This window comes from Neophocaena asiaeorientalis, unplaced genomic scaffold (assembly GCF_003031525.2).
Source record: "Neophocaena asiaeorientalis asiaeorientalis breed wild unplaced genomic scaffold, Neophocaena_asiaeorientalis_V1.1 scaffold534, whole genome shotgun sequence".
Taxonomy (NCBI): domain Eukaryota; kingdom Metazoa; phylum Chordata; class Mammalia; order Artiodactyla; family Phocoenidae; genus Neophocaena; species Neophocaena asiaeorientalis.
The window spans coordinates 1,680,493-1,704,485 of NW_020172826.1; the positions used below are offsets into that span (position 1 = coordinate 1,680,493).

General features: G+C 41.6%; 1 protein-coding gene across 1 annotated transcript in view; it reads left to right on the top strand.

Annotated features, from left to right (window-relative positions):
* The window catches only part of MCUB (mitochondrial calcium uniporter dominant negative subunit beta), a 92,552-nt gene that overhangs the window by 55,637 nt on the left and 12,922 nt on the right, over positions 1–23,993 (top strand). The window contains 3 exon segments of the mRNA XM_024741913.1: positions 16,139–16,214; positions 16,730–16,900; positions 20,927–21,031. Of these exon segments, the coding sequence (XP_024597681.1) occupies positions 16,139–16,214; positions 16,730–16,900; positions 20,927–21,031 (352 nt within the window).

A 23,993-nucleotide genomic window follows, 5' to 3' on the forward strand; every position in this document is an offset into this window, starting at 1 on the left:
ACTTAGAGGGGTGGGATAGGGAAGGTAGGAGAGAGACGCAAGAGGGAGGCGATATGGGGATATACGTATACATATAGCTGATTCACTTTGTTATACAGCAGCAACTAATGCAACATTGTAAAGCAGTTATGCTCCAATACAGATGTTAAAAATAAATAAATAAATAAAATGTGTTGGTTGCTCTTAAAAAAAAAGTTGTTTCCTCTTCTAAGTCAGGCTGCTGCATCTTTTTCCTTTTCAAATGAGCTAGACTTCTTTTTAGGCCATATTTTCTACTTCTTGATACTTGACATTTTCTTAATGCATCTAGAATATAAGGTTGGAGCACAAAAAAACTTCTATTGCTACCTTAAAGAGATGAAAACAGTAAATTTTTTTTTTTTTTTTATCTGAAAGGTTGGAGCACAAGAAGCTGCTATTGCTACTTTAAAGGGATGAAAACAGCGAAATTTTTTTTTTTTTCTTTTTGCAGTACGCGGGCCTCTCACTGTTGCGGCCTCTCCCGTTGCGGAGCACAGGCTCCGGACGCGCAGGCTCAGCGGCCATGGCTCACGCGCACGACCGCTCCGCAGCACGTGGGATCTTCCCGGACCGGGGCATGAACCCTTGTCCCCTGCATCGGCAGGTGGACTCTCAACCACTGCGCCGCCAGGGAAGCCCAGTGAATTTTTTTTAAACTGATTTTTTCCTTTAGTCACACTCTCCGATGTATTTTTAGTGAAATGGCATGTAGTAGAGTTACTGTGATATACTCTCTACTAAAATAATTGATTGTTAACATCCAAGAGAAGCAGTATTACTCAAATTTGACTGTATAGGTCAGTTTACTTTACAAGTAACTGATGCTGTCCTGGAAATGTGAGCCCCTGACTGGGTTAGTACAATAGCTGATAGACTTCTCAAGATGGGTCATAAGCAGGATGTAAATTGAAAGGAGGAGCTGGGTTTGGGTTGAGTCAGTCTTGAAATTAATTCTGCTCGTGTGGTGGGTTTGTGTAAGATTTTCAGAATGGTCTTTTAATAATATCCTTCTGAGAAAGGGTTGTTGTAGGATAAATATGATAATTTCTCCTTTAAGCTTTACTGACGTATGTCAGAAGGATGCCAATTCCTTAAGTAATCATAGTTTACCAGTGGCATGCAAAAAATGTTTGACCCCTTGTTAATAGGTCACTTCTCTCTATAAATGGTAATCTTGGTGTTTGTCTAAACCTATTGTTTTTTGCACTGTTTTATTTTGAAACAATTGCAAACTTGTAGAAAAGTTGTATGAATGCTTTGTTTCTGAACAATTTGAGAATAAAGTTGTTGACATGATGCCGTTCCAGCATGAACCCTTGTCCCCTGCATCGGCAGGCGGACTCTCAACCACTGTGCCGCCAGGGAAGCCCAGTGAATTTTTTTAAACTGATTTTTTCCTTTAGTCACACTCTCCGATGTATTTTTAGTGAAATGGCATGTAGTAGAGTTACTGTGATATACTCTCTACTAAAATAATTGATTGTTAACATCCAAGAGAAGCAGTATTACTCAAATTTGACTGTATAGGTCAGTTTACTTTACAAGTAACTGATGCTGTCCTGGAAATGTGAGCCCCTGACTGGGTTAGTACAATAGCTGATAGACTTCTCAAGATGGGTCATAAGCAGGATGTAAATTGAAAGGAGGAGCTGGGTTTGGGTTGAGTCAGTCTTGAAATTAATTCTGCTCGTGTGGTGGGTTTGTGTAAGATTTTCAGAATGGTCTTTTAATAATATCCTTCTGAGAAAGGGTTGTTGTAGGATAAATATGATAATTTCTCCTTTAAGCTTTACTGACGTATGTCAGAAGGATGCCAATTCCTTAAGTAATCATAGTTTACCAGTGGCATGCAAAAAATGTTTGACCCCTTGTTAATAGGTCACTTCTCTCTATAAATGGTAATCTTGGTGTTTGTCTAAACCTATTGTTTTTTGCACTGTTTTATTTTGAAACAATTGCAAACTTGTAGAAAAGTTGTATGAATGCTTTGTTTCTGAACAATTTGAGAATAAAGTTGTTGACATGATGCCGTTCCCTCTCAAGCGCAAGAACATTCTCCAACTTAACCATAAAAGGCCATCACAATCAGAAAACTAACATTACCACTATCTTAATTCTTAGACCGCGTGCAAATTTTGCCAGTTTTCCCAATAATGTTCTCTATTGCAAAAAGTTCAGAATCACAGCTGTATTTAGTTGTCTTATCTCCAATCTGGAACTGTATCACATTCTTTCCTTGACTTTCAAGGATTTTGACTCTTTCGAAGATTACAGTTACTTTGTAGAATGTCTCTGTTTGGGTTTGTCAGGTGTTCCCTTGGGGTTTGATTCAGGTTATACATCTTTGTCAGGAATACCACAGAAGTGTTGCATGTATTCTTTCTCACTGCATGATGTCAGTTTTCCCCATGACTGATGGTGTGCACTTTGATCACTTGATTGAGGTGGTGTCTGCCGGACTTCCCTTTGCAGTTACCGTTTTTCCTTGGGTGTTAATGCTTTTGTGTGGAGGCATATTAGAACCTTGTAAACATCTTGTTCCTTATCAAACTTTAAATTCATTTATTTACTTAATTATATCAGAGTGGGCTCATGGTTTCCTATTTTCTTCAATGGATTATAATCTGTTACTAGCAGTATTTGTTTTTAATGCCCAAATCGTTCCAGATTTGATCATTGAGACTCCCTTCAAGCTGACTGGTATGTCCTTTTGCTATGTCTCCCATCATTCATTGAGCACTTCCTTGCTTTCCAAGCTCATCTTGTCCTTTCCATGGCCCAGCCCTGGAATTAGCCATTTCTTCAAGGAGCTCTGGTTTCCTTTGGATAAGAATTGTATTTAGAACCCAAGAACTGGATGCCACATATGCTCATTATTGGGAGTTACTGTTCACAGTCCCCTTCAAACATTTCTTTATATATTTTTATTTATATAAAAATATAAATATATAAAAGTTAAATCTTTTTCATTTATATACACATGTACATTCAATCTTTTTTGAAGTACTATATTTATTTTGTTGGTTTTATTTATTTATATTTTTACATATTAAAAACTATGAATTCATACCAATACTTCCAATTTCATTCCAGTACTACAGGGTTCATTCCAGTTTTCTCACTTTCCATAGTGTAGCTCCCTTCTTTGACAGAATAAATCTGGCTTCCATTATTCTTGATATTTTTGCTTATTTGGTAAGTTTTCCAGTATGTGACAGCCTCTCATCTCTGCCACTAGTCCTTTCCTGCATAGATGCCCTCCTCACCCGATTTGGGCTCCAACACCTGCTTCTGAGCCTACCTTCCATGTGGATGCCCTCTTCACTCCCATTCAGGTTCTGCTACCCCCCCCACTAATCCCCCTTACACTATGTGGACAGCCTCCTTGCCATGCTTAGGTTCTGACACACCCCTGCCAGCTGCCCCTCTACGTGGACGCCCTCTAGCCACGCTTGGATTCAGACTCCCCACTTCGGGCCACTCCTCTCCCCATGAGGACCCTTCTCAGAATGAATCTTTAAATTAAATAGAATAAATCCCAAGCAGGAAAATGAAATTAGCTCTGTACCTGACACACTTTGGGGAAACTGTAGAACCCCAGAAGTAGAAAGATGGAAGAAAGTCTTTCAGAAAGTCTTAAATTTACAGAAGATGTGATAATAGAGGGCAGAAGGCAAAGGAATGTCTTCAAAGTTCTGAGGGGAAGTAACAACTTGGAACTTTATATCCAGTAAACTGTTATTTTCAACAGCATTAAGTTTAAAAGATTCTTACTGAAAGTTCTTCTCAGGAAGCATGAAATTGAACACATCAACAAACAGGATGTAAGAAGAAATGGAGAGCAAAATAGTTGGAAAACTTACAGACGAATCTAAGAAACAATCACTATATAAAACAACATGAGATGCTAATTTGGGGGTTCTAAAAAAATAAGGTCAAAATAATTCATTCTTAATTGTGATTGATACTGTCTAAGATCCTGTTGTTGTTCAGCCGTAGGGTAGAGAGATTAACTTTACACACTAAGCCAAGTAAGAATGTCTCAGAATATAAACGGCAAACACTAAAAGGATAGAAGAAAAAAACAAAACCCATATACTTCCAAACCAATAAAGAGAGATAAAGGAGTCTAAAGAAACAGTTAAATTATTAGGAGATAAGAAAGAAGAAGGAAGCAAAAGAAAATCAGGGTAAACAGAAAGCACAAAATAAGGTGACCGATATCCAAATTTATCTGAACTACAATAAATGTAAACAGATTAAACTCAATAGGAAAAGGACAGAAATTGAATTTATAACATAGACTAAGGGTTTACTACTCATACATAGGCTCTCAGTGAATGCACTAATCAAAGTTCTAGTGAGCAAAATTTAACATGGAAGGTATAAGAATGCAGAAGAAATGTTGAACAAGGAAATGGGTAAAATACAAGCATAAAAAAAGAATGGGGCTTCCCTGGTGGCGCAGTGGTTGAGAGTCCACCTGCCGATGCAGGGGACACGGGTTCGTGCCTCGGTCTGGGAAGATCCCACATGCCGCGGAGCGGCTGGGCCCGTGAGCCATGGCCGCTGAGCCTGCGCGTCCGGAGCCTGTGCTCCACAACGGGAGGGGCCACAACAGTGAGAGGCCCGCGTACCACAAAAAAAAAAAAAAAAAAAAAAAGAATGAAATTCCGTCATTTTAAACCATATTTTATGTACCACCTACAGTGGAGTTCTGTGGAATGTTTGAAGCAAGCAGATAAACTCCTTGGTTACATAATTGTTTTGCTTTGAAGCTTATCCTTGGGTTCATTAGTTTTCCACCCTGTGGTGCATCATGATTTTTTGTAGAACCTCACACTGAGCTCCAAGCTTTCATGATTTCTTTTTGCTTCTCTGGACAAAAACAAAAATCAGACTCCTATATAGCAAGTCTCTTTTGATGTTCTCTTCTGACTTGTCTCTAGATTTATATTTTAAATCTGCCCAACAAAAATTGCATTTTGTAGCACACACTAGGCAGTTGTCTTAATTAGTACTCTAGTCTCTTTCAGGTACTACATGAATCATCACTGTTAAAATAAATTTTTCTTTTTGATCTGAGCAGACCGAGAAGAGTAGTTAATATGCAACATGATTGAAACAAAAGAAACAGGAATAACAGCATATAGCACTTGGCTAGCAACCAATAATAACTTTCACTTACTGACTGTAGATTCTCAGCCAGGCCACATTTTTTTTTTTTTTTTTGCGGTACGCAGGCCTCTCACTGTTGTGGCCTCTCCCGTTGCAGAGCACAGGCTCCAGATGCGCAGGCTCAGCGGCCATGGCTCACGGGCCCAGCCGCTCTGAGGCATTTGGGATCTTCCCGGACCGGGGCACGAACCCGTGTCCCCTGCATCGGCAGGCGGACTCTCAACCACTGCGCCACCAGGGAAGCCCAAGGCCACATTTATATCCCTCTAACCACTTGGCATTTAAGCCAGTGATCCTTCGTTCTCTGGACTGACCTCAGCAGGACCCCTGAAATTACATTCGTGTGTGTGTGTGTGTGTGTGTGTGTGTGTATGTGTATGTGTATATATATGTATATGTATCCCTCCCTCCCTCCCTTTGCTTCTTCTTTCCTCCTTTCTTCATTCAACGAAGAAATGCTTTTGAGAGCAAAATTCTAAAGAAGGATTACAACCCAGAGAGAAGATACTAGACTAATTTGCTTGTCCTACTCTAGTCTGTTACAAAACATATTGAAATAGTAGAGTATACTGACTGAAACATAAATTATTTACAATTAATAAATTGGTTTCAACATCATTGCATGAATGCAGTTTCTTAAGATTTGTTTGTAATAGAAGTACCTAGTATTTTATCCTTCTGGTTCAGATCGCTTATACCTGGGAGCCTTCTTTACATGGGTTTCAACAGTGTGGAGCTGGTTTTAACAGGTGTTTCTATCTTCCCAGGATCCCCTCTTTACTCTTCATCTGGAAATAGAGCCCATTGCTCCCCACAGGTGTGGGCACAGTATGTGATAACCTGAGCCAGGTTCCCTTTTCCCACAGGGTGACTGTACAGCGAAGCAGTTTAAAGAGTTGGGGCTCCTAACAGCTTGACAGTGTGCTCACTTATCAGCTGTGTGACTTTAGACAGAGTACTTAATCTCCCTGTGTTCAGTATTCTGATAATTGAAAGATGGGAAATAACCTGCACACAAATGTTCATAGAAGCTTTATTCATAATTGCCAAATTCATAACTGGAAGCATTCAAGTTAAGTTAGTCAATAGATAAATTGTGGTACATCCAGACAAAGGAATATTAAAGCACTAAAAAGAAATGAGCAATATAGACAATAATGTGTTATTATCACTGAACTTGCTAGGAGACTAGATCTTAATTATTCCCACCACAAAAAAGAAATGATACTTATGTGATGTGATAGAGATGCTAACTATCGCTACAGTGGCAATCATATTACAGTGTATAAATGCATCAAATCAACATGCTGTACACTTAAATTTACAGAATGTTGTATGTCAAATATATTTAAATAAAAAATTATAAAGAACAAAGAAATGAGCCATCAAGCTATGAAAGGACATGGAACAATCTTAAATGCGTATTACTAAGTGGAAGGAGCCAATCTGAAAAGGCTACATACTATATGATTCCAACTACGTGACATTCTCGAAAAGGCAAAACTATGGAGACAGTAAAAGGATCTGTGGTGGCCAGGGGTTAGAGAGGAGCAAGGGATGAGATGAATAGGCAGAGCAGAGGATTTTTAGGACAGCGAAGCTACTCCCTGTGATACTACGATGGTGGATGTGTCAAAACCCATAGAATGTACACCACCAAGAGTGAACCCTAATATAAACTACGAACTTTGGGTGATAAAGGTGTTCAGTATAGGTTCATGGATTGTAACAGATGTACCACTCTGGTGCTGGATGAAAGGCCAGGAGTATATGAGAACTCTGTACTCTCTGCTCAATTTTACTGTTCTAAGACTGAGCTAAAAAAAAAAAAGTGGGGGAGAGGCATGCTGGATTAGTCCCACAGGCTCTCGTTTACTAGCTCCAGTTCTCCAGTGACTTCCTATTATATCAATGTTCAGTTAAGTGGTAAGTGAGCAATAAATACATTTGAATGGAAAAAGGATGGGAAGTAATAGTATGTAGCTCATGCGGTTTCTATAAAGATTAAGTAAGATACTGCATGTAAAACATTTAGTTATGCAAAATAGGGGAGAAGAGCATCGTAAACACAGAACAGCGTGTTATGCCCCTGAGATTTGAGAAACTTGTCATGTTCTAGGAATCGAGGGATGACAGTAGGATCAGAGAAAGGAAAGCAAGGAAGAAGGGGGGAATGAGATGAGATTGGCAAGACAAGCAGTGTCTAGGTCATGTAGCATCTCATTGGCCGTGATAAGCTTTTATTCTGTTGAAGTATGAAGGGGAATCCATTGAAGAATTTTAAGCAGAGGAATGTGGTGATACTATTTACATCTTAAGAAGATCACTTTTGATGCGTTGAGGAGGGTAGCATGGAGGAGAGCAAGGGTAGAAGCAAATGAACAAGTTTGGAAACTGCTGCAGTAGATAATGGTGGCCTGGACTGGAGCATTGACAATAAAAATGGAGAGAAATGGATGAACTATGTAGGTAGAATGGATGGGTGGCTGGAATTGATGGACTCAAGAATGACTCCTGGCTTTGACTTCAACAGCCAGGGAGGTGATGTGTCAGTTATTACAGGGAAAGATGAGCCAGAGGAAGGGGTTTCAGGGGGAAATCAAGAGTTTTGTTCCGGATAAATTCACTTTCAGATGTATGTGATTATGTGAGGGGAGGTGTTAGTCAAGTATTGGATGTCCTAGTCTGGACCTCAGGAGGGGTCTGGCTACGTGGTTGCGGGGCTGGAGATAGAAGCCTCTTGGTAGTGTGTTGGGGTTTTTTTTATTATTATTATTGAGGTATAGTTGTTGTACAATATTATATAAGTTTCAGGTGTACAACATAGTGATTCAAAATTTTTAAAGGTTATACTCTGGTTATAGTTATTATCAAATATTGGCTATATTCCCTGTGCTGTACAACACATCTTTGTAACTTATTTATTTTATACGTAACAGTTTGTACATCTTAGGATAGGTTGTTACCCCTGTCTTGCCTGCCCCACCCCCATTGGTATTTTGACTGAATGGGAACCTTAAACTTGTACGGTGCTGTAAGTCTCAATAAAACTGGAAGAAAAACAGTTTTTTAAAGAGTGAATGGGAGTTGAAGATGAACCAGTGTAGACAAAATGAAAAGTTTGGCCAAGGAGGACATACAAATGGGCCAGAAGCTGGGGAGATATGTGGTTATTAGAAGGTTTGGAACTTTTTAAAGATGAGAGATATTATAGCATATTTGCTGATTGTATTGAACCTGTAGAGTGTGAGAGGCAGTGATTAAGAGGGAGTTAGGATTCTGAGAAAGCTTTGCCAGGTATAAGATGGAGAACACCTGAGGAGGGATTGACCTTTGAAAATGAAGGTCACTTGACTGCAGTAGGAGGGAAGGAAGCAATGGTGGGAACAGACGGAGTTCTGTAGGTTTTATGGTCGGAAGATGAGAGCACTAAGTGTAAGAGTTGGCCACACAGGGTGGGTACACTGGGCAGGGCTTTCCAGGCAGGGATGGGAATAAGTGTGAAGGCAAGGAAGCATGAACAGTGTGCCATATTCGAGAAAGGGCAATACGCTCTGCATATCTGAAATAGAGGGTTGGGAGGGGGCCGGTGCTGGTCATGATAAGGGGAGGCGGGATAAGCGGACAAGAATCAGCTCGTGGAAAGCTTTCTTTGGAGTTGTTTCCCTTTGCAGTAGAGAACAAATAGAGGTTTTTAAATCTAGAAATAGTTTGACTTTATGTAATTTTAGAAAATTGGAGTAGATCTTAATCTGGAACAGATTGGTGGGAGAGGCCAGTTAGGAAGCTGTTACAGTGATCTGGGTGAGATGATGAAGATCTAAACTAGAGCAGTGGAGGTGGGGACAGACGCGAGAGGATGGGTTTGAGAGCGCTGTAAGAAGTAGAACTAGGGCTTCCCTGGTGGCGCAGTGGTTGAGAGTCCACCTGCCGATGCAGGGGACACGGGTTCGTGCCCCGGTCCGGGAAGATCCCACATGCCGCGGAGCGGCTGGGCCCGTGAGCCATGGCCGCTGAGCCTGCGCGTCCAGAGCCTGTGCTCCGCAACGGGAGAGGCCACAACAGTGAGAGGCCTGCGTACCGCAAAAAAAAAAAAAAAAAGAACCAGTAGGCCCTAGTGACAGTTCAGTTGTAACTACTGGTCTACCAGCTATTTTATGGAATATTAGTTGCTTAGGATAACTCTCTAGTTATCTGCACCTCTAATCTAATGACTAGTAATTAGTGGTGTGAGTCCATCAAGGAGAAGATCAGGTCCATGGAGGAACAAGATAGCTTTGTTCAGGAGGTGCTGAGCTTGAGGTGCCTGCGGGCTGTCCCAGTGAAGATGTCTGGTAAGCCTGTCTGAGGATGAGCCTCCAGGGGGAAGTTTGTTGCTCCAGGGATGCTCAACCGGGTCTGTTATTGTTTGATTCGGAATCTTATGAAGATTTGCCTCTTTGGGTTCAGATTAATAATTTGGGTGTTCCACTGAGTAAAACAGGAAAGAAAGAAAATGTTCCCCCCAAAGTTTGATAATACATTATCAGGATCCTAAAACTATTACTACTTTATGATCCAGTCATTCTGGAATCTACCCTAAAGAAAAAAAATGCAAAGAACTTCCCTGGTGGTGCAGTGGCTAAGAATCCACCTGCCAATGCAGGGGACACGGGTTCGAGCCCTGGTCCGGGAAGATCCCACATGCCACAGAGCAACTAAGCCTGTGCGCCACAACAACTGAGCCTGTGCTCTAGAGTCCACAAGCCACAGCTACTGAGCACACGTGCCACAACTACTGAAGCCCATGCGCCTAGAGCCCGTGCTCTGCAACAAGAGAAGCCACCGCAATGAGAAGCCTGCACGCTGCAACGAAGAGTAGCCCCCTCTCGCTGCAACTAGAGAAAGCCCGCACACAGCAACGAAGACCCGATGCATCCAAAAATAAAAATAAATAAATAAATTTATATTAAAAAAATGCAAACAGATTTACGTGCAAAGATGTTTTGAATCGGTTTAGTTGTAATGGTGAAAGCGAAATACAATATACCTAGAAAATAAACTAGAAGGTATACGTCAGTGTTAACTGATAATTCTAGATGACGGCCTTATTGATGACTTTTATTTTCTTCTTTTTGTGAGTCTGTGATTTATAGATTTTTCTAAAATGAGCATGCATTCCTCTCTAACACAGAAAAAAAATTCGTAGAAATGGTATATAAAATGGAAATGTCCAACAATAGGTATATAAATAATAAATTCTGTTACATCTGTAGGATAAGTGGCTATGGAGCAGTTTAAATTATTTTGTTTATGAAAGTTTTTAATGAAGTAAGAAAATGCTTATAAAACATTAATGATCAGCCCTCAACTCTGTGATTATATGAGCAGATATATTTGTGGAAAGGCTGGCATAAGTCAGGGGTTGGTGGAATTGTGGGTGCTCATTTTCTCTATTTTCCAAGTTTCCACAATGAGCTTTTATTACATTTCTTTTCATCTTTTTGAAAAATTTTCTGGTTTCTATAGGGTTTTCTGCTTCTTTTTTCTACTTTCCTTGAAAAAGCTTGTTCTATCCTTTTTCCTTTTCTACCACTGTAGAAACTGTACTTTGAATGGTTTCCTTTAAGTGTTTAATATACACATACTCAATTATAACTTTCCTAACAAAGTCTTAGGTTTCTCACCATCTTTGCCCTCCTCTGAACGTGACGAGGGTCTTTACAGGTTCTAAGAATCCACTGACTAGAGCATATGCCAAATCTTGTTTAGCTTTCCACTCATTTTAACACAAAACATGGTTTAAAATTTCTTACAGTAAGTAGTTTATTTACCAACATATTTTACGGCTTTGGCTTCGTATTAGTTTCCTAGGGCTTCCATAACAAGAGTTCCTCAGATTCAGTAGCTTAAACAACAGATTGACTTTCTCACAATTCTGGAAGCCAGAAGTCCGAGGTAAAGGTGTTGGCAGGGTTGGTTTCTTCTGAGGCCTCTCTCCTTGGCTTGTGGACGGCTGCCTTCTCATTGTGTCCTCACAGGGTTTTCCTCTGTGTGTGCACGTGTCTGTGTCCAAATCTCCTCTTTTTATAAGGACACCAGTCACATTGGATTAGTGCCCACACTCATGACCTCATGTTAACTTAATTACCTCTTTAAAATACAGTCACATTCTGAGGTCTTGGGGATTAGGACTCTGACATATGAATTTGGTGGGGAGTTGGGGACACAACTCAGCCTGTAACTGTGTTCTCCTGCATCTGGGTTTAGTTCCCTTCTCTCTAGGAGGTTCCTTAGCAAAGATGTGTGGGAAAGAAACTATGATCTCTGTACATCTGAAAATCTCTTCATTTCCTTCAACCTTAAGTAATGTTCCTAAATATAATGTTTTAGATTGATAGTTATTTTCCCTTAGCACCTTGAAGATATCCATACATTCATTTACCATGTATTTATTGAGCCCCTATAGTATGTCAGGTACTATACTATTCCAGGTGCTGGAACTACAGTAGTCAGACAGAGAGTATGCTCTCTAGAGGGACAAAATGAAATAGCGTTTGTACAGTTGTATGAAGATAAGTTTTCATTTCTCTTGGGTAAACAGCTAGGAGTGGTATTGCTGTGTCACACGGAAGTGTGTGTTTAACTTTATAAGAAACTGCTAAAGGTTTTCCAGAATGGTTGTACCATTTTACATTCTTGCCAGCAGTGTATGAGATTGATTGCTTTTTAAAGGTTTAAAGTTTCTGTATCTTTCTGTGTTGTACCTGGGTGAAATATTGTCTAATTCACTAGTTTTCTTTTCTATTGACTTTATCTAGTCTAGAATTTATTTAGTTCATTAAAGCTGGGTTTTTTACATGTATATAGATTTTCTCCATTTTTGCCTTAGAAATCCCTAATTAGTTGATCCAAGTTACTAATTTTTGTTTTATTTCTACCAGTTTAGTATCATAATTTCTTATTGATTTTCTGGAGGCTAATTCTCCTTTTTATCTCTTTGAAGACTCTAAATATAACTTGTGTTAAAGTCAGTTTTGGACGACTCTCTTATTTTTATTTTCCCCAAGTGGAATTAAGGGAAATCGTCTAAATAAATTTGTTGGTTCCTTCTTAGCATTTAATTTCTCATATAGTAAAATTCTGGATTACAGACTCTAAGTAGGAGTTTATTTTTCATTCTGTACTCACCCCTTTCTGGCTAGTAATTTTATATTGCCTCCAACCGGGCTTTTGTGGCCAGAGCTCAGAATTGGTTCCTGAAGTGCCACCTTAAGGTCCCTGTCCGGGGAGGTTGCTGTGATATTGGTGATATCACAGATCAAGTCATCAAACCACTGGAAAGCTTGGCTTGATCTTGCCATGGGCTACTTTAGTCTGTCCTACCCAAAAAGAGTCAAACTCTTAGTTACTTCTTCTGTACTGGACTATTAACAGATAATTTTTGGGAAAAGGTAAAAATACGACTCTCATACGGTAAAAATACGACTCTCATACAGTTATAAGAATGAACACGCATCAAAGAATTTATTTTATGATATGAAGGAAACCAGGCAGATGTAATATCCAGTTAAAAGGAAAAATCAAAACAGCACAAATTTATATGGAGAAAAGAATGTTAAGATGAATGCAGGTAGAGATAAAACCAGTGTTTGGGTTAGTGTGGGGTGTCAATTACATCACTGCCAGATTGGACAAAAGTGACATACCTGTCAATTACCTACAGCTCACAAGTAGTTCCAAAATGGCTTCAAACCAGTGAACAGGACTAGAATGTGATAACTTGAAAAAGTGTGCTGTGCACTGTGTACAACAGTCAAGACATGGAAACAGCCTGAGTGTCCGTCGACAGAGGAATGGATAAAGGTGTGGTACATATATACAGTGGAATATTACTCAGACATTTCTCCAAAGAAGATATACAGATGGCCAAGAGGCACATGAAAAGATGCTTAACATCACTAATTATTAGAAAAATGCAAGTCAAAACTACAGTGAGATATCACCTCACACCAGTCAGAATGGCCATCATCAAAAAAGCTGCAAACAATAAATGCTGGAGAGGGCATGGGGAAAACGGAACCCTCCTACACTGTTGGTAGGAATGTAAATTGGTACAGCCACTATGGAGAACAGTATGGAGGTTCCTTAAAAAACTAAAAATAGAGCCAGCATATGATCCAGCAATCCCGGTCTTGGGTATACGTCCAGAGGAAAACATGGTTCGGAGGGATACATGCCACTGTTTACGACAGCCAAGACATGGAAGCAACCTGAATGTCCACTGACAGATAAGTAGGTACATATATATGATGAAATATTACTCAGCCATTAAAAAGAATGAAATAATGCCATTTGCAGCAAAATGGATGGACCTGGAGATTATCATACTAAGTGAAGTAAGTCAGACAGAGAAAGACAAACACCGTATAATATCACTTATATGTGGAATGAACATTCTTTCCTTTCACTTTCCTTTCTGCCAAACTCATCCCCTTCTTTTTCTCACAACCCGTTTCTTCCCGAACCCTCTGCCTGTCAAAGATCATGGCAGCTGGTATGTCTTGAAGCTGGAATTCCAGCTTGGTTCTGATAGCAAAGCCTGTGCCCTTCGCACTCAACCATCATGACTCTGCAGGAAGACTTAGGAACTGGCCTTTGAGCTGGGCCTGGAGGGAATGACAGGGTTTGTTAAGCAGAAGTGGATAAAGAAGGCGACACTTTAGTACATCGGTGGCACACAGCTCGTCTGCCTGGGGCCTAAGCTCCTGCCGTAAGAGAACAGTAAGTGGTGGAGCTGTGGAGGGGAGGTGGCCTATACTGCTCATGTGAGGCGCGTAGACCCTACCTTATACTTGCTTGACGCTTTGTTTGTTTAATTTTTATATCTGCTCTGCAAGATAGATGTTGTTTTCCCCACCTAACCCTTCAGACAACAAAAGCACAGTCCTGTGACTTATCTGTGATCTCCAGCTATTAAGTGGCTAAACTGAGTTTGGAACTCCGGGGTCACTGTTCTTTCTACTTTATATAACCTGTTGAAGTCCCTGGGGTTTTAAGCAGGGTGTGAAGTGATTAGAATTGTATTTAGGAAAAAGGTGTGATAAAAGAGAAGCCTGAGTCACCTTTTGACCTGATACTGAATATCATTTGAAGGCAGTAACCCTTGTCCCAGCAGTAAAATTTAGAGTTCAAAGTGATTCCATGCAGAAGATTAGAAATAGTGCCCTGAAGGCCTCAGAGGGTCTGCTAGAACCCAGCTACTCAGAAGGGTGACCTTCACACCTGTAACTTCAGTCTAACCCTGGGGCTTATTAAAAATGCAAATTCTCATACCCCTACCTCAGACTTACTAGATCAAAAATCTAGTAAAGGTGGAGTCCAGGAAGCTGTGTTTTTAACAAGCCCTGTCTATTTAGCAGTGGACAGTATTGTAGTAGCCAGGTGATTCTTAGGTATGCAAAAGCTTGAGAAAGCTTTAATATTCTTCCCTGGCCACTCTGCCTTCTTTCAACATTTCCTGATTGTCAAGTGGTTGCCTCTAAAATGATAATAGTAGTAGAGAAACTTCATGAGCACATTAAATGGTAAGTACTTTGTGAGCAGGAATTATCATCTTTGGCATCTAGGAATTTGACTTATAAACTGTCTTTAGCATTATATAAACTCTAGCATAAATTTTAACTCGTGTAAAGGTGGCAGTATATGGAAAACAGTTTGGAAGGATACGCACCAAACCACTGTTAAAGAAGAAGTTATTCATGACACTTGTTAAGGAATGTAAGGTAGACTTTATTCTGGGGGACTGCTACAGTGGGGTTTTGTAATAGGGGAGAGAGATGGGGCTCATCCCTTTCACAACTGGGAACAGTGGGGATTTATATCCAATGAGCAGAGTTGGAGGGGCAGTGGATGGGAATACTAAGAGGATGGAGTAATCCTTTGCTCACCTGACCTAGCAGGATTCTTGTTGAAGACAGACTAGGGTGATCAGATAATACCTGGGGAATAGTGGAGGATGACGAATTTGATCAGACACTGAGGGTTGGGGAGTTCTGGCTAAACTAACTCAACAACATTCTTGCTAAAGCTGGCCTCCTGGAGGACATGCAAAAGGATGGGGCTTAGTCAGGCTTAGAGGACACTGACTAAAGTTTGGTTGAGGAGGGAGTCTTTGTCACCACTGCCATGATTAATACAGGGCTTCTCTGATGGAGCAGTGGTTAAGAATCCGCCTGCCAGTGCAGGGGACATGGGTTCGAGCCCTGGTCCGGGAAGATCCCACATGCCATGGAGCAACTTAAGCCCGTGCGCCACAACTACTGAGCCTGCGCTCTAGAGCCTGCGAGCCACAACTACTGAGCCTGTGCGCCTAGAGCCCGTGCTCCGCAACAAGAAGCCCGCGCACCGCAACGAAGAGTAGCCCCTGCTCGCCACAACTAGTCAAAGCCCGTGCTCAGCAACAAAGACCCAACACAGCCCCCCCCAAAAAAATAATTAATTAATTTTTAAAAACCCACCAATACAAACCCTAAAAATACATCCCATAGTAAGGTAGCCATTCAGATGTTCTAGACCCAGCAGTGCCATCCAGTAGAACTTTCTGTGATGATGGAAATGATCTATTTCTGTGCTGTCCAATACGGTAGCTACTAGACCCAGAGCTATAGAGCAGTTGAAATGTGGCAAAGGTGACTGACTGTGAGAAACTGAATTTTTAGTGTTATTTAATTTTAATTGATTTAACTTTAAATGGCTGCATGTGACTAGTGGCTCCCATATGGGACAACACAGTCAGAAAGGTCTAGTGAGCTTCTCTAAGGGCTTACCTGGGTATGTGTGGGACGCTGAAGTTTTCGTCATGCTTGCCATACAACGTTAAAACAGTCTTCAAGTACAGACACTTATTTCAGCTTTCCCACTTTTCCTAAAAGAAAAAAAAATCATTTTTTTCTTACAGGTTTTGTGTGTGAAACTGTGTGGAAATCTGAAATTGTATCAGTCAAATCTTTATGGTACAGTGGTGCCATCTGACGGTAAGTTTTCTTATCACTTCTTTGATTCCCCATGCTAATTTATTTCCAGTCTTCCAAATAAAGTGAGAAGTGTGAGTTTTGAGCAAAACAGACTTTTCTTGTATTGCCCCTCCCACCCCACCTCGGAGTTCAGTTCCTTCCTTTTCTGCTCCCATAAGATCTCTGATGTCTTTTGGCAAACTCCCACTCCAACAATCAAAGGAATTACAGATGACTTAGAAGCAGTTTCTGCCCTCAATAAATTTTTACCTGGGAAGACTCTAAGCAGATAATTATAATAAAGTGTGATATATGCTTAATAAAATGTTATAGAATGGTGGGGAATATGTAAACTAGTATAATGAAGGCACCGTGGGCGTGATGTAAATGATTATAGGCATTCAGAGGGTTATGAATTCTATATTTAGGCATTCCTTGTAGAATTTTTGTAGTTAATAATCTTTTAATAATAATTTTAAGTTATTTTTAAAGGAAATGTTATCCATCCTCTATTACCATCTTTTTTTTCTTAACAGAAATCACAATTAATTATAAACATGGCCTTCCCTTGATAACACTTACTTTGCCGTCCAGAAAAGAGCGCTGTCAGTTTGTAGTCAAACCAATGTTATCAACGGTTGGTTCATTCCTTCAGGACCTACAAAATGAAGATAAAGGTATCAAAACGGCTGCCATCTTCACAGCAGGTATATATATGTTTTCTTCAACTTTGTCTTTTTCTCTTCTTCTGAACCTTTGTTTTGGTTCTTTACTTTTCTAGAAACTTGATTCTTTAATTCAGTATATAATAAATGGTTGGCAGTTCCTGAGTCCTTCACTTTTGAACATCAGTAATATAAAAAAAAATTAACCCTATTGAATAAAAAAGAAATGGAATAAGTTTATGCATGTTTTGGTTACTTATTTCATAAACTTAGCCCCCAGATTTTTCTCTGAGAAAATTTTAATGACACAGTCATTAGTGTCTAATTTTCTGTAAGAAATTTGAATAATTAGAAAATGAAATGCAGGTTCAATGATTGAAATAGCCAGTGAATAACTAAAATACACAAATAGTTCATTAACCTTTGTTATAAAGCAGTTATAGTCTAGCGTGTTTTTTGACGAATTAGTTCTCAGGAAGGTGTGTGTGTGTGTGTGTGTATGTGTGTGTGTGTGTGTGTGTGTGTGTGTGTGTGTGTGTATAGTTTAATACCAGCAGAGGTGGTTAATCACATAGACATTTAAAATTTAGGATATAGCTTTTATGTTTTCATGGTCTGAGGACATAAAAGGATGTCCTCCTGCCCCTAAAAGAGAATAAAGAATTCTTTACCCCAGTCCAGTATACAGAGGCTACTATAAATATAAATAAGTGAATAAATTTGCACTGTTATTTTATTGTAGTATTACATACTTAGAATAAACTTATTTAAAAGTTAATGATTAATATTGCAGTTTTGAAAAGGAAATTAACATTCTTCTTCCCTGTCCAAGTTCAGAACCAATTAAGAGGTAGACATGGAAGTTGGAAAAATAGAGATTAAACAATTTATTTACTCAACAAATATTGAGCACCTAACAAATGTTGACCTGAAACAAAGAGACTGCCAGATATTTCTCCAGCAAAGATGGATTTATTGCAGATCAGCAGAGAATTGCAATTCAGGGTCTGCAACCATGGTGAGCCACATGTGAGGACTTGCAGGACAAGGGAAGGAGACCGCTTTTATAGAGGAAAAGGAAGTGAGTAGGGCTATAGTAAACAAACAGTCCGTGGCTTTTCATTGGCTGAGTCCTTGCTGGGAAAGAAGAGGAGTCTTTCTTCTTCCCGTTGGGCTCTGCTGTCCTCACAGGGTGTGAGAGCCCCCCCTTCTGGTCTCTGGACTCTATTTAATTGAGGTTTCTGTGTATTAATTTTTTTGCACTAACATATGCCAGGCACTGTTCTAGATGCTAGAGATAGAGCAAAGAACAACAGAGATTAAAACTCCTGTTCTTAGGGAGCTTACATTTTAAGAGGAGAAAGAAACAAGGTAAAGAAATAAAATATATAATATGTTACAATAATTAGTGTTACAGTCAAAAATAAAGCAGAGTGATGGGGGGTGGGAGTTGTGTGTGTTGGTGGGAGGTGCTCACTCAGGTCACATTTGGGTGAAGACCGGGAAGAGGTGAGAGAAGATGTAGGTGGAGACCCGGAAGAGATGAGAGAAGTTGTAGATGGGGAGAGAGCTCTCCAGGCAGAGGCCCTGAGGTGGGAGCTAACTCCACCCTCAACTGAAAAGGGAGGGAGCTGGGTCCAAGTAGGAGGGGAAGGGCAGGTTAGGGAAAGCCTTGTTGTAGGTTATTGTAAGGACTTTGGATTTAACCGGAAGGGGAGTTTCTTCCTGCTAAAGCCAGGATCAGAGAAAGAAGGTTTTAGTCCCGTGACCACAGTGGCCTAATACTTCATCCCTGACTGGACCGACATTCCCGCCCCCCAGTCACAGGAACACCGAAACCCCTGGGCCTTCCCTGCAGGTCAGGGCCTGCCTTCCTCAGAGCAGGGAAGTGCAAACCCAGAACTCAGAAGGGCACTGAGCACAGTGCTTGCCTGAAATTAGGTAAAAACATTGATGTGTACCCTGCTTGTTTCTAAAAAAATAATTTGAGTAGCTTTGAAACATAAAACACAGAGAAAAACCCTAGAAATCATAAGAGTAAAGGGGCTCTTTGGACTGAGTGAAAGCGCTGTGTTGGGGTTCATATCAGTACTTGCCCAAGAATAGGTGAAAAATTCATCACTGTGTCGTTACCTCCTTAAAAGTGTTTCACATCAATCTCTTGCTGTTCCTATAATAGCATAAAGGATAATGTGGTACTTCAACTGAGAAATCATACTCAGTTGATTTCTTTTTATAATAATATTTTAAGGAGCAGGTGTGAAGTCATTTAAATGTAAATTTTTAAATGACACTTGCAAAGTCAGATACAAGGATTTGGTGTGTTGCTGATCTTTTTAAAAAGAGGCTCTGTGGGTGGAATTTGCCTGCATTTAATTTGGGCTTGAAAAGAGTGTTCTAAGCTTGTCACAGTTTTGCCCACAGTGTGGGCTGAGTTATTTGGCAATTCCTGGGAAGATGATCTCACCCCAGCTGATGAACAGGAACCCAAACAGCCAAATTCTAGGAACAGCCCCAGGTGCAGACTTGACTTGCTGCCTTCTGAACAAAAGAACTGCTGAGAGCCAGACAGGAGGCAGGCAAGCAGGTTCTCCCTGCTTGCCTAGCAGTATTACTGTTGTCATGCATATCCGGTTGAATGCAGCCAAGCGATGCCAGGCCAGGCGAAAATATACATCCTGGACTCTGTATCACGTAATTATATGTAGACCGTTCCGAAAGAAGAATGATAGAAACCCCTACCAGCGCCAGTTTTTTGCTTACTGTTCAGTGAGTTTGAATCTTAACACCTGGGTTACATGAAAGTTCAAAAATATAACAGCAAAAGCTAGGCTATATAAGAGGCTGTGCAAAGCACGCTGACTCTGACATTCTCCTAGAGATTTTTCTTCTGAACTGTTCCTGGGATATTTGAAATCACTGTTAGAATCTCTCCACCTCTAGGAAATACACCGCACAAGTGCAGATTTACTCCTTCGGTTCAGCTATGTTTGTCGCTCTCCCTGCCACCCCCAGCCACTTGCAGTTTTGCCTCTTGTGGTCTTAGCTCGGCTAGAAAGGGAGGGAGCCCTGTGTGGCGGTGGTTGCGGTGCTACCAAGTTTCAGTCAACGCACATCACTCCCCCTTAGCGGCTAAAAGTAAGAGAGAGGCGGGCTTCCACAAACGTTCCTGCCCGCATGCCTCCACAGAGAGCTTAGGCACGTTTGGCTGCAAGCCGCCGAAATGGGCTCTGACTAAGCAGGGGTGTGTGTCAGCAGGCTCTCTGACTGGAACTGAAAGAAAGCCAGGCCCAGAAGAGGGCAGGAGGGTTTCTCTGGCGGCGCAGCGGTTAGGAATCCGCCTGCCAGTGCAGGGGACGTGGGTTCGAGCCCCGGTCCGGGAAGATCCCACATGGAGCAACTAAGCCCGTGCGCCACAACTACTGAGCCTGCACTCTAGAGCCCGTGAGCCACAACTACTGAGCCCACGTGCCACACCTACTGAAGCCCGTGCTCCTAGAGCCCGTGCTCCACAACAAGAGAAGCCACGACAATGAGAAGCCCACGCACCGCAACGAAGAGTAGCCCCCGCTCGCCTCAACTAGAGAAAGCCCGCGCGCAGCAACGAAGACACAACGCAGCCAAAAATAAATAAATTTTAAAAAATTAAAAGAAGAGGGTAGGAGCTGAAGAAGGACGTGAGTAGAGAGGTTAGGCTGGGAATGGCCTGATGGGCTTTGCTGCCGACACCCTCAGCCCCTCCGCCGCCACCTGCACTGCTCTGGCCTTGCATGACCGTCCGCAGGTACAGTCCCACGAGGGACGTCAGCCTGGGTCCCAGCGCCGCCGACAGAGTGGGAGACGGGGTGCCTGCCTGCTCTTCTTGGTCCACTGTAATGAGCAGTAGAGCAGCAAGAGAGGATTCCCTCCCGGTGGGAACAGTATCGGGTATGGGAAAGCCCCTGCCCCCACCAGAATAGACAGATGTCCACTACTGTATTGTAGAGACCTGGATTAGCAAGTGTTTTTCCATATGTTGAAACATGGTTCTTACTGTTGTAAAACAAGGACTTATTTTTGCATTTTCAGATGGCAGTGAAATTGCCGCTTCAACCTTGATGGAAATCTTGCTAATGAATGATTTTAGACTTGTCATTAATAAAAGCACATACGATGTACAGTGCCCTAAGAAAGGTAAGAAACACAGCTATGCAAGTATCTTAACACTTCCCTTTCACTGTGGACCTTTTTCAGGGAGCAGCCTTATCCTAAGAATTTGTTTTAGTTAACCAAATGACCAAGAAGGCTTTGGAGAGCCAATGTTTAAGCTTTTCTAGCAAGGGTAGAAATGATTGGTAGAAGTCGTCTGTCAGAGCTTTTAGGCTCATATACTCTTTTTAGACTTTTAAGGCTTCATTTTAGGATCTTGAATGCTTAATCTGACATTATTGGGTTAAGAAGAACTGGACCTGAAAATCAGGAACTCAAGCGTATACCGTTGTACAGGTTTTCACTTTTTTTTTTTTTTTAAGTAGGTTTTCTTTTTTCTAGGCCAGTTTCAGGTTCACAGCGTGGTGGAGCAGAGAGCAGAGAGTTCCCGTGAGCTCCACCCCTTCCCCACAGTCTCCCCCGCTATCAAGCGCTGGAGTGGAACATTTTCTGTTGTCTGGGCCAAAACGTTTGTTCAGTTTTTTCCGTTCAATGGCTCTAGTAGCACTTAGCTGTCTTTCATTCATTCAAAACAATTTTGTTAGATTGTATTGTGACAGCTGTCATATCAGCATGCATTTAAAAAAAGACTTATCAAAATTGGTGAATTTGGGCTTCCCTGGTGGTGCCGTGGTTGAGAGTCCGCCTGCCGATGCAGGGGACGCGGGTTCGTGCCCCGGTCCGGGAAGATCCCACGTGCCGTGGAGCGGCTGGGCCCGTGAGCCATGGCCGCTGAGCCTGTGCGTCCGGAGCCTGTGCTCCGCAACGGGAGAGGCCACCACGTGCCACAACTACTGAAGCCCGTGCTCCTAGAGCCCGTGCTCCACAACAAGAGAAGCCACGACAATGAGAAGCCCACGCACCGCAACGAAGAGTAGCCCCCGCTCGCCGCAACTAGAGAAAGCCCGCGCGCAGCAACGAAGACACAACGCAGCCAAAAATAAATAAATTTTAAAAAATTAAAAGAAGAGGGTAGGAGCTGAAGAAGGACGTGAGTAGAGAGGTTAGGCTGGGAATGGCCTGATGGGCTTTGCTGCCGACACCCTCAGCCCCTCCGCCGCCACCTGCACTGCTCTGGCCTTGCATGACCGTCCGCAGGTACAGTCCCACGAGGGACGTCAGCCTGGGTCCCAGCGCCGCCGACAGAGTGGGAGACGGGGTGCCTGCCTGCTCTTCTTGGTCCACTGTAATGAGCAGTAGAGCAGCAAGAGAGGATTCCCTCCCGGTGGGAACAGTATCGGGTATGGGAAAGCCCCTGCCCCCACCAGAATAGACAGATGTCCACTACTGTATTGTAGAGACCTGGATTAGCAAGTGTTTTTCCATATGTTGAAACATGGTTCTTACTGTTGTAAAACAAGGACTTATTTTTGCATTTTCAGATGGCAGTGAAATTGCAGCTTCAACCTTGATGGAAATCTTGCTAATGAATGATTTTAGACTTGTCATTAATAAAAGCACATACGATGTACAGTGCCCTAAGAAAGGTAAGAAACACAGCTATGCAAGTATCTTAACACTTCCCTTTCACTGTGGACCTTTTTCAGGGAGCAGCCTTATCCTAAGAATTTGTTTTAGTTAACCAAATGACCAAGAAGGCTTTGGAGAGCCAATGTTTAAGCTTTTCTAGCAAGGGTAGAAATGATTGGTAGAAGTCGTCTGTCAGAGCTTTTAGGCTCATATACTCTTTTTAGACTTTTAAGGCTTCATTTTAGGATCTTGAATGCTTAATCTGACATTATTGGGTTAAGAAGAACTGGACCTGAAAATCAGGAACTCAAGCGTATACCGTTGTACAGGTTTTCACTTTTTTTTTTTTTTTAAGTAGGTTTTCTTTTTTCTAGGCCAGTTTCAGGTTCACAGCGTGGTGGAGCAGAGAGCAGAGAGTTCCCGTGAGCTCCACCCCTTCCCCACAGTCTCCCCCGCTATCAAGCGCTGGAGTGGAACATTTTCTGTTGTCTGGGCCAAAACGTTTGTTCAGTTTTTTCCGTTCAATGGCTCTAGTAGCACTTAGCTGTCTTTCATTCATTCAAAACAATTTTGTTAGATTGTATTGTGACAGCTGTCATATCAGCATGCATTTAAAAAAAGACTTATCAAAATTGGTGAATTTGGGCTTCCCTGGTGGTGCCGTGGTTGAGAGTCCGCCTGCCGATGCAGGGGACGCGGGTTCGTGCCCCGGTCCGGGAAGATCCCACGTGCCGTGGAGCGGCTGGGCCCGTGAGCCATGGCCGCTGAGCCTGTGCGTCCGGAGCCTGTGCTCCGCAACGGGAGAGGCCGCAACAAAAAAAAAAAAAAAAAAAAAAATTGGTGAATTTTTGTGTAGCCATTTTAATATGGAAGATGGAAGGAAAAAAGCAACATTTTCAGCATATTATGCTTTATTATTTCAAGAAAGGTAAAAACACAACTGAAACGCAAAAAACGATTTGTGCAGCGTATGGAGAAGTGCTGTGACTAATCGAACATGTGAAAAGTGGTTTGTGAAGTTTCGTGCTGGAGATTTCTCTCTGGACAATGCTCCACGGTTGGGTAGACCAGTAGAAGGTGATAGCTATCAAATTGAAGCAATAATTGAGAACAGTCAACATTATACCACTCGGGAGATAGCCGACATACTCAAAATATCCAAATCAAGTGTTTAAAATGATCTGCACCGTCTTGGTTACGTTAATCACTTTCACGTTTGGGTTCCACATAAGTTAAGCGAAAAAAAACCTTCTTGACCGTATTTCCACATGTGATTCTCTACTGAAACGTAATGAAAACGTTCCATTTTTATCTTTTTTTTTGAATTTTATTTTTTTATACAGCAGGTTTTTATTAGTTATCCATTTTATACATATTAGTGTATATATGTCAATCCCAATCTCCCAATTCATCCCACCACCACCATCCCCCGCCCGGCCGCTTCCCCCCTTGGTGTCCATACGTATGTTCTCTACAT